Here is an 18,666-nt window from a genome sequence, read left to right as displayed (position 1 = left end):
CCTTCTCCTCTAATTTTTCCAATGGCGTAGCCGGTGCTATATATCATATTCTTTCAAATTTTCATCAAAATTCAAATTACGTTTAGCAGACAGGCTCTGAAAACACGTTTAACTCATTTGAAATGATTGTTATTTTGAAAAGGAACAAAAATCTCAAAATAGCAATAGCCCAGTAAATGAGCCCAGTCAATCTTTTGAGATTTGACGCGCTAAGAAGAAATTCCTTACAGAACTAAGCAAAAAAAACAAACCTTATTTCCGCTACATTTTCGGATCTAAAAAATTGAAGTAATAGTAATCACATAGTAAAATTCTTGTCACAGGGGGGTCAGCGAACCATTTGACCCTCCCCTGAATCCGCCCCTGGTCACAGTGCCCTCCCATCCAGGCATCCCTGCCCGTGCTTAGTATCACCAAAGTAACCATAGTCATTCTCTGAAAGATAATTCATAAAACTCTCTGAAAGATAATTCATAAAACTCTCTGAAAGATAATTCAGTAATCTTGATAACGGATCTTATGGTATTGCGTAATTCGGTCGTGACATCCATCCATATGTTTCCCACCCATAGGTCCTCTTTTTACCGTTTTAGAAACTTGTTTTGAGTTAGCCTTTTAGAAGTTGCGTTATTTTGTAATAAAAGTAGCGAGAGGTAAAAAAAGGAAGAAAACGAAACAGAAAGAAGTCAAGAACACGTGACGTCAAACGCCAATCAGTGAGCTTCGTGGGATCCAAGAACCGAAGCAAGTTTTGGCAGCAACATTACTTTAGACATGAACCCGGAAGTTCTGACACTCGCTTGTTTGCTCTCAGAGGTGTGTTGTTAGCTCGGAAGTGTTCCCGGGGAAGAAGTTTTTATTTCAGACACAATCTGCTCCTGAAGTTTCATGCCCGATCGAGTGTTGGGTTTCAGCAGCCCTAAACTATTCATTTGTAGCAATCTTATTTCAACAACATGACAAGTTTGGAAAAGATGCGGTTGCATTAAAATTAATTTGACAAGAAATCGCTCGTCAATCGCTGCAAACTATTTGCAAGATTTTACAGCGCTGAATTTCATACAAAACATTACCTCTGCTTATTCCATTTGGAACGTTTAAAATTTTACTCAGCTAAAAGAGTTTATTCGCTGATCTCGGTTATCCAAGAATTTAGTTTCAAAAATAAACAGACACCCTTTTTTGTTAAGAGTTACAGTGTGAAGTTTTTGATTGCCCATACTATTTCTACAACTATCAGACTGAAGTTGCATTACTAGGACATGTGCATTTACAAATACATCTTCGATATTTGTTGACAATTCATAATGGCTTCTTCGAAAGTGAACCGCGAAAAACTGAAGCGGAATGGGTCGTTTCAGAAGAAAGAACCTCCCCCTCCGCCCCCAGATGATCATCAGATCCCCGACGTAAAACTGGAGGACTTTGAATTGCTCAAAACAATCGGTAAGTGTATTAAGAGTTCTTTCATTTCAATGCTGTCTTGATGAATCTTCCTTGAATATTGTAAAGAAACTGCTGAACATTGTAGGAACATGCATTATGTATTTTCTGGTCTAATTTTCGTATTTTTTTCACGGAAATTTTTGCATTGGAATTGATAGAACTGAAGTTATTGTTGTACTACTTTCGCTGTTTTGTTCGTCAGAATTTTTAAATTCTTGTATTGGTTCTTACATTCGTCGGCTTCCGGGACGTCCCGACGGGAGGTCACAATGACCTCCCAAAAATTTCCATATACGGCAAATTTTGTCTGACGATTCGGAAAAATTATCATCATTTGGCAAAATTTGATTTCCATTCGGCAAATTGAGAATTTCCGCTCTCCCAAAAATTTAAGTTCAGGGTGCCTCAGCTCGTCGTATGAAAAAGGTCATTAAGTGTACAAAAAAGTTAATAAATCACAGCAGTAGCTTTGACTCTACAGTTAGCTGTTTCATGATGTAAACCAATTTTACAATTTAAAAGTTACATGAGGTTCTATAAAAATATTTATATTCATTTTGGTAAGTGATTTGAAATTTGTCCGTTGGTAATGTCGCAAAACTGGAGTCTTGGACTACATGCCTTTTTCTCAACGCCGACAATATTTATTAATGTCTAAATATTCAAAGCGGTATGCATTGAAGGTATTCTATTATTAAGATGTATAGCTTTCATTGGATGAGATTCCTAAGTATTTTCTTTTCCAACTTGAATTAGAGGATAAGGCAGGTACGATGGTCCTGGGCTACGATAAAAAGAGCCTGAAAAGCAGCATTCGGTATTTTCCTTTCAGTGTTGATACTAATACTTGGACCACCATCAATTTTAGCGTTTTACATCTTCATCATTCACGAGATAATGCGCAATGCCAAAAGATGCCTCATGTACGTGTACGTGTTATGAGTCACAAAATAACCATAGGTTCCAGTGCTGAAAACTATGAATCGATTCGAACATGTTGCACAACTAACCGATGTACATAGTTTTCGGGACAGAGTTGTTAATGTAAATGTTTCCAATTATAAAGTTTCATGTCACGGTATTCAGGGGTGACCATTCCCCTAAAAACGATTATGAACCCTTTCAAATGCTACAAACCCCCTTATCAAAAAATTCAAATCTCAACAGTTTTGACCAATGAAAAGACTAAGATCACTACCTAAAACCAACTAGTACCCTCCATTTCAAGCTTTTCCGTCAGAAGAGTCAAAAGATGCATACCCAGGGCAAATTTTATCGGAAAACAACAATAATTCATACCCATTTATAGGTAAATACATTGATATCTCATAGCCAGATTGGGCTATTGACCCCGGCCCCTGACTCCCCCAAATGACGGGCCTAAACCACCCCTTCCTAAAAAAATTCAATCGCAAGTCTACTTCCTTCCACCTTTGTAGTCACCCGTATAGAATTTTGAAACCCGTAAGGGGCCATTCATTAATTACATAAGGGTCCCGAGGGGAAGGGGGGTTGGAAAATCTCTACATTCCTTTACATTGGAGGAGGGGGTCAAACCAATTTTGGCATAATATTTTCCAAGTCAATATTTTACATTAGAAATCGCGCGGTCAAGCGGTTTGGTAGGGATCATATTTCATTTGCGTCTAGAAGGTAAAAAACGTATTATTATGAGCTGTTTTTTATTTGTTTTACAAAGAATGAATAGTGTAAAACATAATAAAAGAATCGCACTATGTATGGCATTTTTTATTTTTTATATATCGCATCATATACAAAAAAAAAAAAATGTCGAAAAAAAAACATTCAGTATCGATTCCAACTTTTTAGTATACACAAAAAGGTTTTTAAAAATAATTTAACAATAGTGAATTTAATAACGATTCCAGTAATGTAAGATTCATTATTTTATTATTTTGAAAAATAAATTGAAATCTTTCGTAAAAATAGAGGGCAGGGGGTTTGAAAAATCTTACGTACCCTTACATGGGGGGGAGAAGGGGTCAAAAATTGCCAAAATCAGCCTTACGTAAATAATGAATGGCCCCTAACAGCGAAAGTTATTTGAGTAAACTATCGATGAATGCTTCAGCTTGAAGCTGATTGAAAGTGTTTCTTGAAATGCGGAAGCAGTTACAGAAAAATGTTCCTCGTTGTAGCTATTTGATACAATTTGTAATCACACGCCTGGTTACTCTGCACTACTTAGGTTAAGCGGTGTTAAGTATAAAATATTTTAAAACGTAATTAAAGAGCATAAAAATTGCTCATAACTCTTTTCGTAATATAGATATTCTTAAAATGTTTTCCTTTTTGTGCTTGTACTAACAAGTGGTTCAACATGGATGAAAAAAAAAATTTAATGTTCTGAAACATCGAACTTTTCAATGTTTATTTTGCGTAATAAACTGCTAAAAATGTTTTAATGCTAGAACCAAACTCACTGTAATCAATTTATTAATTAAAAAGGTTGTCGATCTGTCAAAGAAAAGTTAATGATAATAATTAATTATCAACATTCCAAGTTGAACAATGTAAAGAGATAAATAACTGATGCATTTAAATACAAAAAAACTTAAAAATCAATATAAATGAATTGGAACAATTTCGTTACATCTTTTAAATTTCCACCTGAATAATATAAAAGGGAGAGTAAGTTAGTTAATAATCAATGCAAATTAGTTAAAGAAATTTAAAAGTTTTCAAAGCTGATAACATGCACACACAAAAAAAGAAAAAGAAGATGAAGCATAGAAAAGGAAATGTAATACATAATAAATGATTGCTCTAGTATACTTACTTACAACGAAATTGCATACGAGAATTATACAAATTACATTTAAAACTTGACTTACGAACTACTACGGCTGTCAGAAATAATGACCCGAGGTTGTTCATGTTGAGTATAATACATTTAAACTGCAGACATTTTAATAGAATTTTTTAGGGTAGGTTAAAAAACGCGTAAAAATCGGTTAAAAAACGCGTTATTGTAATACCAAGTTTAAAAAGTAAATCAGTAAGTTAGTCAACAAGAAAAATTCCTTTTTGGAGATGGTTCTTATTTACTTCTGACATTGTTTCTTGAGCAATCACGAATTGCTCATTGTTTTCACTTAACCATTTTTAGGCTGCTATTTGACGGTTCACCTTTTACACAGTTCGCTTTTTATGTCACTCAACTTTTCACGCCCATAAAGCCACTGTCGGTCTGTTAAATTTTGCTGTGGTATCGCACGTATATAGATATGTATACGCGATACATAACTCCCAGATGTATATTTATTTCTAACTTGAATTTGTTAACTTTTCTAACTTGAGCAATTTTTTACTTCCTTTTACAAAAAAGAAAGTATTCGCGAAAAAAATTTCACCCAAAAATCGGCCTTAATTTCCATTTTGCTCACCCCCAAATGAATGTTGAGTTTTTTCTCAACCCGACCACACGTGGATATGTGCCTAGGAACGTACAAACACCTGAACTATCAATTTTGACGATCCCCGAGTTAATTACAACGAGTTTTCTCTTGACGTCTGTATGTACGTATGTATGTCGCATAACTCAAGAACGGAGTGTCCTAGAAAGTTGAAATTTGATACGTAGACTCCTAGTGGGGTCTAGTTGTGCACCTTCATTTTTGGTTGCATTCGTATGCTCTAAAGGGGGTCTTTTGCCCCTTTTTGCGGGGAAATCATTGTTAATTTCGATGTAAACTCACGTGGTGTTATAAATTTGGCAGTCACTTGGCGATATATCACCAGTTTTTGGTCGCCAAGTTTTTTTTTTTTTTTAATCTGGTTTCAATTTGGCAACAGTTGGTGATATTTAGAGAGTAAACTATTAAATCATAATAAAACTGCCAATAATGAGAAAATGACATTAAATTGGAGTAAAAGGAAGTCATGTGATGCACACATCAGCTCGTTTTTGTTACAGATTCGTAACATTTCGGGCACCAGGAAAATTGAGTTTCGCGATTAACAACAAAAACATAAAAACTAATAAAACATTTAGTTTGGTTTCTGTAGGATAAAAAGTATCCGAAAAAACAAACATTGTACAGTGGAACCCCGATGTTACGTTGTCCGTTTCATACGTTATTCCGTTTATGACGTCATTTTCTGCTGCTTCCTGAAAATGTATCTATCCTGATAATGTGAAAGTATTCCGGATTTCACGTTGCCTTTTTTTCAGAAATTCTGCTTAACACGTTTTTCTACATACAGATCAAAATGATTTTTCATTTTGATCATAAGACTCACATGAAGAGTTTTTTTTTTTTCAAAACGGATTATATCCACTTTTGAAGAAAAAAAAAGGGGCGGGGGTTTCGTTTTTAGAAACTCTAGTATAAGCCCTATCAACTCATGAATTTTTTTTCTTCTCAGAGTAGTTTATATCTACTGTTAAAATATGCGTAAACATTTGTTTCACCACCTAAACGGTGTATATCCATCCCCTTATTTCTCGCCAGATCTTTTACAGCAAAGTGGAACCTGTCCCTTGATTGCCGGTATCCACTCATTCACTTTCATATCAAAAGGGCACATATCCAAATTTGATTTTGCCATGTCTAATTTAAGAGTATTAGTTCCCGAATAAAATAGTGGAGCGAGGCACTGGCTTAGCATTTCCAATCAAGCATGATACCCGACGGTATTTAGAGATCGCAGCATCTTGCGCAAGTCTGTTATCAGTTACGCAAGCTCAACTTCAAATTGTGATTACTAAATTAATATTAAGAACTCGATATAACTATTAAATTGTGATTAGTTAATGATTAAATTGGGATTAATTGAAAAATTGTGATTAGTTGTGATAAAAATTGTGATCTATTAATACCTAAAACGTTGAATCGGCTTCGGTGGTTTCATTGTTCATACTTAATTGGATCGAAGGTCTTTTTTTTTCAAATGTTCAATGAAAAGAATAAAGAAGGTAGAAATAAAGTAGAGTAAAAAAATGTATTAAACATTTTTGAATATTTTGTTTCAATTTTAAAGTTTATTTTTGTAGAAAATGCGTGTTTGCAAAAATTATGATATCCACTGTTTTACATCAAAAAGGAATATATCCAAAATAAAATTGACAATTTAGGTCATAATCCGTTTTGAAAGTATCCAGAAAATGCGTGTTTTTTTTTCTTTGCAAAAGGGAGGATATCCACTGTTTTACAACAAAAGGGAATATATCCAAAATGAAATTGACAATTTAGGTCTCACAAAATTGAGGAAAAATTCCTGACTTATGCCAATAGTCATTCGTTATTCTACCAAAACATTGAAAAATTCGAAATTCTAACAGTTAGTGTTTGTACGTAAACTGTTTTTTCGTTTTGCAAAAAAAATATAAAACTGTATACATTCCGTTTTGAAAGTACAATCCTCACATAATCTTTTTTTTTTTTTTTCCTATTTCTTCAAGATTTGAAGCCGCTCTGGCTTTTATTATTATTATTATTATTTTATGTCTAATTGTCCTTTGTCTGCGATAGAGATTTTCTCTAATCTCTCTCACTTGTCATGAAAGAATCGTCTAATCTTTCATGACATTTGAGGACTAGAGCTGTTGACTCTCTTCTTGAAAATCGCTGGTTGCAATATCGCTTGAAATTCATGGTTCTGGCTGGAGGGGTTTTAACCCCCTCTTCGCCATGTTCCCGTCTGTTTTTTAAATCTTATTTGTCGACAAATTGTTTTCCTATGCGTAGGTGGTAGAATAAAGAGAATTGAAATGCGAAGAACCTGTGAAATTCAAAACTGACTTACATTTGTAGAAGGAAAATTGTTTTTGTTCCAATTATGCCAATTTCGGGCAGAAGATCTTTTTTTTTAGAATAAACTTTAACATACTTTTGTCCTTTTTTTTTATAAGCAAAAAAAAAAAAAAAAAAAAAACTATTACCCAAACTTCTTTCAATAATATTTAACCTTTTTTTAACCTTGAGAGAAGATTCAATTAAATAATAAGGCTTCTTTTAGTCTGAGTTTGATTTAATATTATAACTTCCAATGATATTATTTACGCACTTCATCCTGCCCTTAGAAGAAAATCATCTTCAGATACATAATTGAATTTCTACTGAAAACAAAATATTTTGCTGCAAAGAAAAATCACTTTTTTTTTTCTTTCAAAATGTATGTACAAAAACGTAAATGTTTCTTACTCAGGTTTACCATTCCCTCCAGCACGTTTAAAAGCCTAATATTAAATTTCCTCCTCGGTTATTTTTCTTTTGTTTTTCGCAGTAATTGAATCTTGGATCCTGGAAATTCGTTTAATGGTTTTTCTGAAAGGGCAATTTATATTTCCTCTAGTGTTCTTCAGTTTTTGACTTTAAAATTAGTAACATTGAATGTTTAATGCTCTTTTCTTTATTGAGTTGTGTTCCTTGTTTTTAAGAATACCAAGGGGAAAACTCTAGTTTTATTAACAACGTCACACTATTTCGTGACTTGTTTTGATAATTTTTTGAAGTAGGGATGGTTTTCTAAAAATCTCATTATTCAAAGCTGTAATTTTAAATTTTATTTGTGATCATGTATGCCAGGGAATTCTCATATGGAGAAAATGGCTACAGGTAGAGAGAAGATTTCCTTTTTTTGGAAAACGTAGCAGAAGTTATAAATACTATTTTGCTAATTTTTATTCAGCATTTTTCGTTCGCAGATTTTGAGTATTTACATTATCGTAAACACTTTGATAAGTGCAAATAGTTTTAATAGAAAATGATTTAAAATGTTATGTGCGAAAGCATTTTTGAAAAAAACACACACATTCTGGGGGCCCTGGAAAGATAAACAGCGGTAACTGCATATTTTTATTATTTTGCAAAAAAAAAATATTTATTTATACTTTTGCAAATCTGTCATCCATTTTACGTAAACCATGTTGTACAAACTTGTGTATTTGGTTTTCGCTGAAATAAATCACGAAAAGAACATCATCTCTTCCAACATTTTACTATTATTTGTGGGGAATCAATAATGTGTTTCTTCAAACATTTCAAAAACTCATTTTTGTGGATACTGTCGTTTATCATCCCACTGTAGCACTTGCCTTTGATTGCGGTTTCAGCACTTTTAGCATTGATGAAAGGGTTCTACTGCTACCAGAGGTTATAAGTACCAGTTTGCAAATGTACCTTTGGCTTTTTAGTTAGTACATTTTCAGCTTTAACATTATCGTAAAAACTCTTTTGAATACTAATTTTTAAATAAAAAATGATCAAAAATGTTTTGTGCTAAACTATTATTAAGTGAAAAAACATTCACTGATATCTTGTTAAGAACTTTTATCATTGATGAAGTTGCTGCATTGTAGCTTTGAAATAGCTATTTGCTTTGAAGTAGCTATTGCAAATTTAAATTCAGCTTTTTACGTCAGCCGATTTTGAGCATTTACATTGTTGGAAAACTTTTTTAAATAGTTATATTTTAGTAAAAAATTATTTAAAAATTCTTTGCTAAAAAGTTTTTGAAATGGAAAGACATTCAGTAATTTCTTGTTGAGCATTTTTATCATTGACTATCAATACCCTCACGGCGATGCCCTTGCTAAGAAGTTAAAGTAAGTCCATTGAACAAAAAAAAAATCCACGCCCCCGCTCCCCTTTTGATGTGAAATGATCATTTTTCTTCAACTAAAATGCGTACACACCTTTTCAAAAGACCTATTAAAGTCTCTTGGGAATTTAAAACTATTCGCTGAACACATAAAAATATTAACGGTAGCTTTAAAACTCAAAATAATCCTTCAACTACATAGTTCATCGCTTAACGCGCCAAGAAACCACGCTAGCGTAACCCTGCCCTTTAGCGAGTGAAGCGGGTTTTTTCCCCTGCAATTTAAAGTGTTTCGCCACATAAACAATGCTCTAATAATAACGTTATAAAGAACAATCACAACTGAATAATCCGAGAAATCAAATTATTTACTTAGATACGTAACTGTCTTCAACTATAATTAAGAACAAAAACAAATGTTGAAGAAAGAAGGAAAACAAAACCCAACAGAAAAATCCTATAAAATCAAATTATGTACTTGAACATCGAAAGAAAAAACGCATTCAAAAATCTGTTTGCTGATCACAACAGCGTAGCATGGGCATGGTTCCTGGCAAGTATCGACATTGTCGGCCAGTGCCTTCTCAAACAGTTAACTTAACCCACCATCTATTAGGAATTCATAGAACTGAACAATTAATTAAACATTTAATTTGCAATTACAAGCATTTCGGTCAATCTGATTTTAAAAAATAGCCTGTAGCCTTCCTCAATAAAAGGACTATTCAACACAAAAAGAATTTTTCAATTTGAACCAGTAGTTCCTGAGATTAGCGCGTGCAAACAAACAAGCTTTACTGCTTTGTATTATTAGTATAGATAAATTGTTCTATTGTAGCCTCGGTATAGCTATTTTCGGCATTTCCTTAACTTCTGCTCTTATTTACGTTTTTCATTTCAATCATATTATTACTTGATTAGCAGTACTTCCTCAAAAGTATGACTTTGCCAGTTTTTCTGACTAAATGTTTTAATTTTGTTCGGAAAATTGTTTGGTTTTTCTCTCTCTCCAAGTTCACCATTTTAACATTACTTTAATTTTACTTTACAGCTTTAATACTTCCATCTTTTCAAATGCAGCAAGTCGAAAATTGTAAATCGTTTGGTTGGTCGGTTGTCGTGTTATGGATATGGAAAACAAAACAAAGGGACACCATATACTTTAAATCTTTTCATTTGATTAAATGCTAGATAATGCATTTCAAGAGAAGTTCCATGTTCACCTTGTGCTCAAATACCAACATTATGGTATTTGTGTTTACCTTCATTTAAATTAATTTGTTTACGTTTGAAGCTTATTGCAATCCCTCGCATTTCTGTTAATTATGTTTGTTAATTCATTTTCGCAATGTGTATCGTAATTCCATCATGGACAGTGGATCCATGATCAGTCTCAGCCTAAACATGCAAATACATATATATATATATATATATCTCCTTAAAGCACGAAATCATTTTCGGTAAAACTGGCAAAAAGTGACTTTTTTGGACAGAAAATGAATACAATTTCATTTGGGGGTAGGTATGACTAAGGAGAGGGGAGGGGTAAAGCCATAAACAAATCATTATAGAAATAAACTTTCAACGATTTCATTGCATGTTTATTTTAAATTTCAAAATATTAAAATCATACTGTCGTACTTACAAGCATAGGGTGCCAAAAATTGAGTTTGGTAATAAAAAAGGAAATATTACCTTCTCCACGCTGAAGAACTGCTTTGCACTGGAAAACGTGGTTCACATAAGAAAAGAGCCATATTTGGTAAATAAGTCTATTAATACTCTAGCCTATCTATTTTTACTTGAACGGAATTTAGACGTGCATTAGAGATAAAAGAAAGCGCGTATATGAGACACGGGCATGTGCAAATTTGCCAGTAACTTATTTCGCTCCTCTCAGGCACGGGAATTTCAAAATTTGCCAGTAACTTATTTTGCCCACAGCAGACACGCGCAAATGCGTTAAGTGGTTATACTTTTCAGTAAGCTTTAAATCTGCATCTACATTCAGAAAAACGGAATGAAAATTATTGACTGCCAATGTTTTTGTGTGTGTTTCGATGTTTTTCTCTCGGTTCCTAACTTTTACCTCATAATAATGCGAAATCTCTTTGCTAAAAACATATCCATATTATTTTTCCCCGCGATGTTAGCTTTGACTTTCATAAAAATAGAACACCTAGCATAGGAAATTTAATGAAGACTCACGCAGAAAATTTTCGTTCAGCATTGGCATCTTTGCGAAATAATTTTCATTACCATGAATAATGATATATTCATTTCGTAGATAAACTTTTGTGTGAAAAAGTAACTGAAAAATATTGTTCCTCAGAAAAAGGGTTCTCTCGAGGCTCTTCATAATGATTTGTTTAGAATGATTTCATTCTGAAATTGGAATCAGATCCTTAATGCTGCCTACCTTCTGTCCCACGAAAAATATCTCGGATAATAATAAAGAATGAAAAATTCATGAGTAGTAAATTTTTTTAAGAAACGTATATTGATGGAAAGTGCAAGTTCAACACATAAGTTCTTGGAGGGGAAAACTCCCCTCTAAGCTTTTTCCCAAGTTTATAGTTAATTAGAGAAGAATAACAAGGCAAGGGAATATTTGCTGTAAAAATTCCACGTCAGACGTTTAAAATTTTTTCCCCATCCGTTGGTATTCCAACCAAGACCGAGGGAGATCAGGACGGGGCTATTCCCTCCTAACTGGCTTTGAAAAATAAAAGTATTTGAATGTATGAGGGCGTGGCTTTTGTTGTTTTTCGATAGAACATGCATACCTTTTTACCCCCTCCCCCCCCTAATGAAAAAATTTGCAATCCTGTTTCCAACTCAAAAGTTACTGTTTCTAAGCATTTAATAGGAAAACATGTGATTATTAAGGCTTTAATTATTCGGTTACTACAGGTTGTATTACCATCGGCCATATTACTGATGAAAGTTAACTAGACAACTTACAGAACTACCGACATTGTTATTTTTTTATTTAAACGACACTTGTTCTCCATATTTATGAGAGCGAACGTAAAACTGGTGAAGAACAAGATTTAAAAACATTTTTATTTTTACTATGAGTAGCAAGTGTGTTTTCCTAATAAATAGTAAACATTGAAAGAGCTGTAGGTTTGACAACGTGTGTCAAATACTGAACTATTTTTCCTACAGTCGTGTGAAAGATATCACTCTGAAACGAGTTTCTGGCTATTATAATATTTTTACAGTTTGCACTACTCGGGAGCTCTTTATTTTAAAGTTTGCTTTCTTCAGAAAAAATAAATAATTAATAAAAAAATTGCAACAATTTGGGTCTTTAAATAAATCGTGGCTTTTTCCCGATTAGGAAAGCTTAGCGTGAATGGGGTTGTTTCCTTCAGTCAAAAGTACAACTTTTAGTCACAGAAATACATAGAATAAGCAAAAAAATAACATAGACCCAGAAATATTTTCATTTTCCCAACAATTATTTTTTTAATTAATTTTTTAAACTGTCCAATTTTTCAAACAAGGCGTGGACTTTATGACGTCACAAATGATGTCCTTTGGCGTATTTTTCACTGCGTTTCCAAGTTATGATAATCACGCAGCGAATTAAAAATTGCCTCTACGCTTGCTATCAACCATATCGTTGCCAGTACACGTGAGTAAAGATACGAATTAAATATTGTGCTCTTCTGAAAGGCAACAGTGAATGGCATTTTATCATTTGTGATGTCATCGGCGGAGCGTTAAACAATGAAAGCCCACCGATTAAAGTATTTTTTAAAAAATATTAAATTTAGTCAAATTATTTGAAAAATGGTCAGATCCTATGTTTTTAAACATGCTCTTTCAGATAAAAATACTTTTAAAAATTTGGAAACGACCCCATTGATTTTAGCCGTTACCTACTGGCCACGTACTGTTTCGGCCGCACGTTGTTTTATGATATAGGATTGAATGTGAGTTATCTTGCTCCTGTTTATTCGTGTACATATTTGGCTTCTAAGTACTTTTTTTTTGCACATTCTCCTAATTCCGTGTACTTTCTCTGGGTTCTAAGTATCTTTTCCTGTAAGCTCGGGTGCTTCTGTGCACGTTCTCTTGCTTGGACGAACGTTTTCTTGTTTTTTTTTTTTAATCTTGCTTATTTCATTTATCTTACCTATATTTCGTTATCTTGTTGCTATTTTTGTTTTCTTGCTTCTATTTCTGTTACGTGGCTTTGTTTTCGTTGTTTTGCTTCCCTTTTTTCAAATCTTGTTTATATTTAATTTATCTTGCTTATACTTCCATATCTTGTTGCTATTTTTTTTTTTTTTTTGCTTCTATTTCCGTTATATGACTTTGATTTTCGCTGTCTTGCTTCTATTTTTTTTTTTTTAAATCTTGTTTATATTTAGCTTATCTTGTTTATTTTTTGTTTTCTTGGTTCTATTTCTGTCACGTGGCTTTGTTTTCGTTGTTTTGCTTCCATTTTTTCAAATCTTGTTTATATTTAATTTATCTTGCTTATATTTCCATATCTTGCTGATATTTTTTTTTTTTTTTTTTTGCTCTACTTCCGTTATATGGCTTTGATTTTCGCTGTCTTGCTTCTATTTTTTTTTTAAAATCTTGTTTATATTTAACTTATCTTGCTTATATTTTGTTTTCTTGCTGCTATTTTCGTTTTATTGTTTCTATTTCCGTTAGCTTGCTTTCAGTTTCGCTCTTTTGCTTTTGCGTTAGCTCTCTGTCTTCTGCGTTTATTTTCGTGTTTACATGTGTTGCAACTTGCTTGTATGTTCGGAATTAAGTGTTTTTATATTACCTTATTAATATTAAAAAAAATTATAACTGCTTTTTCTGGGTAGCTTGACCAAAACTAAACAGTTCGAAAAGCAATGTTTGAAAAGCAATGTCTGCTATAATGTATTTGAATATACCTTTACAAAAAGCCCAATTTCTATACTAATCTGCTTTCTGAATAAAAAAAAGTTTGTTTTACTTATAACACAATGGTATTTTTAACTTATTTGAAAACGAATATGACGCAGTTTTCATCATTAATGGTCTTATGAAGATTTTATATGACGTGACTCATTTGTCGCTAAAATTACCCTGTTCTATGAATAAAGGATTGTTGGCCATTTCACCTCCGCTATTAATAAAATTGCATGTGATCTAGTTGAGAGATCCCATAATATTCTGCTTGTGGTCCTGGCTTGGATTCAATTGGACAATGCTCTCAGATGTTAATTGTGCTTGAAGGTCAGTTGGAAAGGTCATGGCAATGCCTTAAGTTTCATAAATGGGAGTCGAACTTAATATAGTGCAACGGTGCGTTAACAATTAAGTAATTAATTTTTATGATTTCTGTTGAAACCATTTGAGCTCTAATCCGAAAAAAAAGTCTTCTGAACCGTGGAATATCAATCAAAGTGAAGGAAGTATTAACAACCCCCGTCCTGTCCGTGCGCCAAGTTATTGTCATACATGGATAGGTAAAAATAAAAGTGCCAAGAAGCGTCAAACGAGCTTAATTAATTGCTTCCAGGAAAGTATTAGATAACAAATGTGCGTTGTCTTTATAAGAGAATTTATTTTGCTAACATCTTTTGTTATTTTGCTCTGGTTCAGTTTTTCCCCCAACTTTTTACTCATCCGGAATTCTTATAATCCAAGTTCCAAAGACACTAACTTAACGCCTACGTGATAATAATTCATCAAAGAACTTTCTTTTGAGTAAATACTTTTATTAATTGCTTATTAGTAAAAAAAATATCTCTTTATGAAGCAGTGTGAAGACAATATTATCATGACATTCAGATTCTACGCATTGAAAATAGAAAATGCGCCTCAAAAATTTAATCAAGCTTATTTTAACGCATTGAATTTTAATTAAAACTTTAGCTTCCTGAAAAATGAAAAAAAAAATGAAAATTTGAAAATAGTGCAATATGGTTTTTTTCTACAAAATGTCGAAATAAAATAAGTGTACAATTCTTCTTTCCATGGAGTCTTTCATTTCATCTTTCGGAAGTTAATTTATTTATGGTGGTGACAATTAAAACCCCGACATGCAAACTTCTTGTCATGATTTTACTCGGCATGCTCATCTAGTGATGGGAGACGACTGGCCAGTTCACTGTGCTGCAATCGTGCAGGTTTTCACTATTTAAGTATCTTTCACTACTCCAAAATGAATTTCACTCATCAAAAAATGTCAACGAGTGTTTGCACATTTCACGCCTTGAAAACAATTTGAGTGATATTTCTAGCATTGCTCAGAAATTCGATTGAATTACTTAACAGAAAACTGCTTAAATGTGCTTTAACTCGCATTGTCTTATAGACTATTATAAATATTATCTTTACTAATAATAAAGCTGAAAGTCTCTCTGTCTGGATGTCTGGATCTCTCTCTGTCTGGATCTGTGACGCGCTTAGACCGTTCGGCCGATTTTCGTGAAATTTGGTAAAAAAAATTAGTACGAAGCATGGGGGGTGCACCTCGAGGCAATTTTTCGAAAATTCGATTTTGTTCTTTTTCTATGATTTTATTTTTACCACCATTGGTAGATTTAATTCGTCTGCACCGAGCGAATTACCATAACATGGACCAATAAATTACCCTAACATGGACGAGCAAATTACCATAACATGAACGAGCAAATTTGCATAGCACATTGGCGAGAAATGTATCATCCATTATTTGTAAATATACAGGCGAACCAAATGACCTTTTAATTTTCTACTACGGCAAAGCTGGGTGTGTAAACCCAGTACAATAATAAAAATTAAGCCTCCCCCAATAAAAAATACCATTACTTCATTTTTGACGTTACCGATAACTGGTACAATGAAGGTTCTTGATTTCTTGCAGAGCCCTAAACAATACGGAGAACACAAATTGTTGAAACCGACCAGAAACGACTTGTGGGAAAAAACGCTTCTTCAGATATATCAGCTGGTTTGCATGGCAAATTAAATCAGTTGCAATATTTCGCCATCCTTATATGCGAATTCACTAATCGAGTAATTCTCCTGACGTCACCAACAATGAAATTCGCGCCACATCATTATAATTTTATAATATTTTTGGTAATGTTTAACATGCAGGGACATGTTTTATTGTCACAAGGTCAGTGGTGTTCCCATCAATTTTTCTGAGGGTATACTCCCAGTCATCCACTACGCACTATATTGTATGCGATCATATACATAATATGTCATAATAGGAAAAATTTTGAAGCTTGAGAGTATACATTATGTCTACAAAATGTTTGAGAGTATATGGAGTGTGCCCTATGGGAACACCACTGCATCCGGTAACTTAACTGTTTTACTGGTAAGAGTGTGTCATTTCAGGGGAATGAAGAAACGAAAAAGTGATCACAACATTAACGCTACCTACTGGAGTTTAGGGTTAATCCACTGGAGTTAGGGTTACAATTTCATCAATCAAAATATCACCAAACAGGAAATGGCTTCGTCCAAATGTAGAAGCAATTTTCACCAGCCGTACCTTGACGGGCGATTTTCTAGTTAATAAATAACTTATTAATAAGCACGGAGGTTTAAAAATATTTTACATTATCCAGTTCAATTTATAGTTAAACTAGCTGATTTGCCCGGCTTTGCCCGGTCTACCTTGAAAATAAAAATTGTGTCAAGTGACGTATATTCAACAATCAGACGTAAAAAAAACCATTATGATTTCCCTTCCAAACAATGACGACAGATATTAAAATACTTTTAAGAAATTAAATCCAGAAAGATGATCTAAAATGCGTAACCATGAAAACACAAAATAAAATAAGATTAAGGAATTAAGATGCGAAAGAAAATGGTTCACAATTTGAATGGAATCGCGATTTCTTAAACTTGATTTAAAAAGGCTTGTAACTTTTTTTTCTTTTGAGATAAAAGCTTATTTTTTCGACCACAGGTCGAGTTAGATCTGGAGTAAAAAAGGTCGATTTGTCCAATGGCGTCAAAAAGAAAGCTGTGGGACAATTCCTTCACTTTTTATTGATTTATTTAATGAAGAAAGTAGTGCCTAAATTTCAGCTAAGCCTAAATAAATTCGAGCTAAAAACGCTAATAACTCCCGTCGTAATAAAGTTAGAGCATTGAAACAAACTGCGTAGAACGCGGAAAATTCTACCCTTTCTAACGATATGTAATATTAATATGTGCAAGTAATTTTTTATCCCCATATTTGACAATTTATGTAAAAATTAGAAGTAAATTGGAATAAAAAAGAACTATTCATCGAATTTTATTCGAACTGGTCTGCAAACCTTTTCAGGACTTAAAGGAACAAACTGTGAAAATTTCAGCACAATCGGCCGGGTAGTTCTCGAGTTTTGCGACTTCAAACACACAGACGCTTTTTGGGGTTTTCATTTTATACTATGTAGAGATTAATTTTGGTAAATGAAGATCATTTTTGGGTTCAGCACAATAAGAATGCAAAACTTATCAAAAAATATCTCATGCATCTGAAAAGAAACAAAAAAAAGCGAAGAAATGAAACTCTCTTTTTTGCAGATCATTGTTATTCCCACACTTTAGTTGTGTGTTTTACATAAGTCTACTTTCAGCTTTTCAATTTTCAAATATACGCAAAAGACTTCCGAATTGAGAAATTCTAAAGTTCTGCCTCTTTTGATAGTATCATTTTTGATCCATCAAGTACCAGTTATGCAAACCACCTTTGTGATAGTTGTGGGGTAAGAAGGAGCATTAAATTAAACCCTTAAATCGGTAATTAATACGTGTTTTCAAAATTTTAACCCTAGAACTACAAAGGCATTTTTCTTTAACCTGTAAACTAAAACCGGGATAAATATTTACCACATGGGTTTTTTGCTCGTAAAATCGTTCTGAAAAAACTGTAATCTGACTCATAGGCCCATGGATTTTTATTTTTTTATTTTTTTGCTTTTCTATGCCGAAGAGAATAGTAAAGACAACAAATTCAATTTTACCAAGGCTTAGTTGGTGAAAAATGGTGTAGGTCTTCAGTTGATAATACAGTGAAATTCCGTTGCAACGAATACCAATACAACAAAATTTCTGTTTTAACAAAATAGATTTTCAGTCCCTATATAATTGCCGTGTCATTATTTGAATCCCATTACAACGAAATTCCCGTTACAACGAACAAAATTTGCGGTCCCTTGAAGTTTGTTGTAACGGAATCTCATTGTACCACTAAGTTAGAAACGTAGTTCAAAGTTTACCTGGTGTAGATGTCTACCCAATTTGTAATTCTATGGTTGATATTTAACCACTATTGTCTCTGGTGAGCGATATGATGTAAGAGTTCCTGTGGACGCCAATGTCCTCATTTTCCTTCTCTTGTTGGTGCACATCTTTCTTCGAAGAAGCTAATTCATCGTATCTAATAAAAAAAAGTCACTGCTTCAGGCAAAACAAAATACTCCTGCCATTGTCGTTTGTTACCTAGGATACCTCCTCCTCAACGAGTTCAATCAAGGTCAAGATCATATTCGGACTTATAACGAGTTGACGTTCTTGGTCGTGTGTTCCGGATCAGCTACCCAGCATCGACTTGACTTGAACCTGACAAGAGCGTGAAATCACACACTTTTGTCTTGATTCAATGATTGGTGACAGCGAGTTCTCGGATGGGTAGTACGTAGGAAATATGCTCAGCTG

General features: G+C 33.4%; 1 protein-coding gene across 1 annotated transcript in view; it reads left to right on the top strand.

The window, feature by feature from the left end:
* Window positions 1-785: 785 nt before the first annotated feature.
* Window positions 786-18,666, top strand: part of LOC129216986 (cAMP-dependent protein kinase catalytic subunit 3-like) — a 115,669-nt gene continuing 97,788 nt past the window's right edge. The window contains exon 1 of the mRNA XM_054851210.1: window positions 786-1,446. Coding sequence (XP_054707185.1) covers window positions 1,308-1,446 — 139 coding nt within the window. The 5' untranslated portion in view covers window positions 786-1,307. The remainder of the gene's footprint in view (window positions 1,447-18,666) is intronic.

The sequence above is a fragment of the Uloborus diversus genome, chromosome 2, assembly GCF_026930045.1.
Source record: "Uloborus diversus isolate 005 chromosome 2, Udiv.v.3.1, whole genome shotgun sequence".
Classification (NCBI taxonomy): domain Eukaryota; kingdom Metazoa; phylum Arthropoda; class Arachnida; order Araneae; family Uloboridae; genus Uloborus; species Uloborus diversus.
This window is presented reverse-complemented; position numbering and strand designations above follow the sequence as displayed.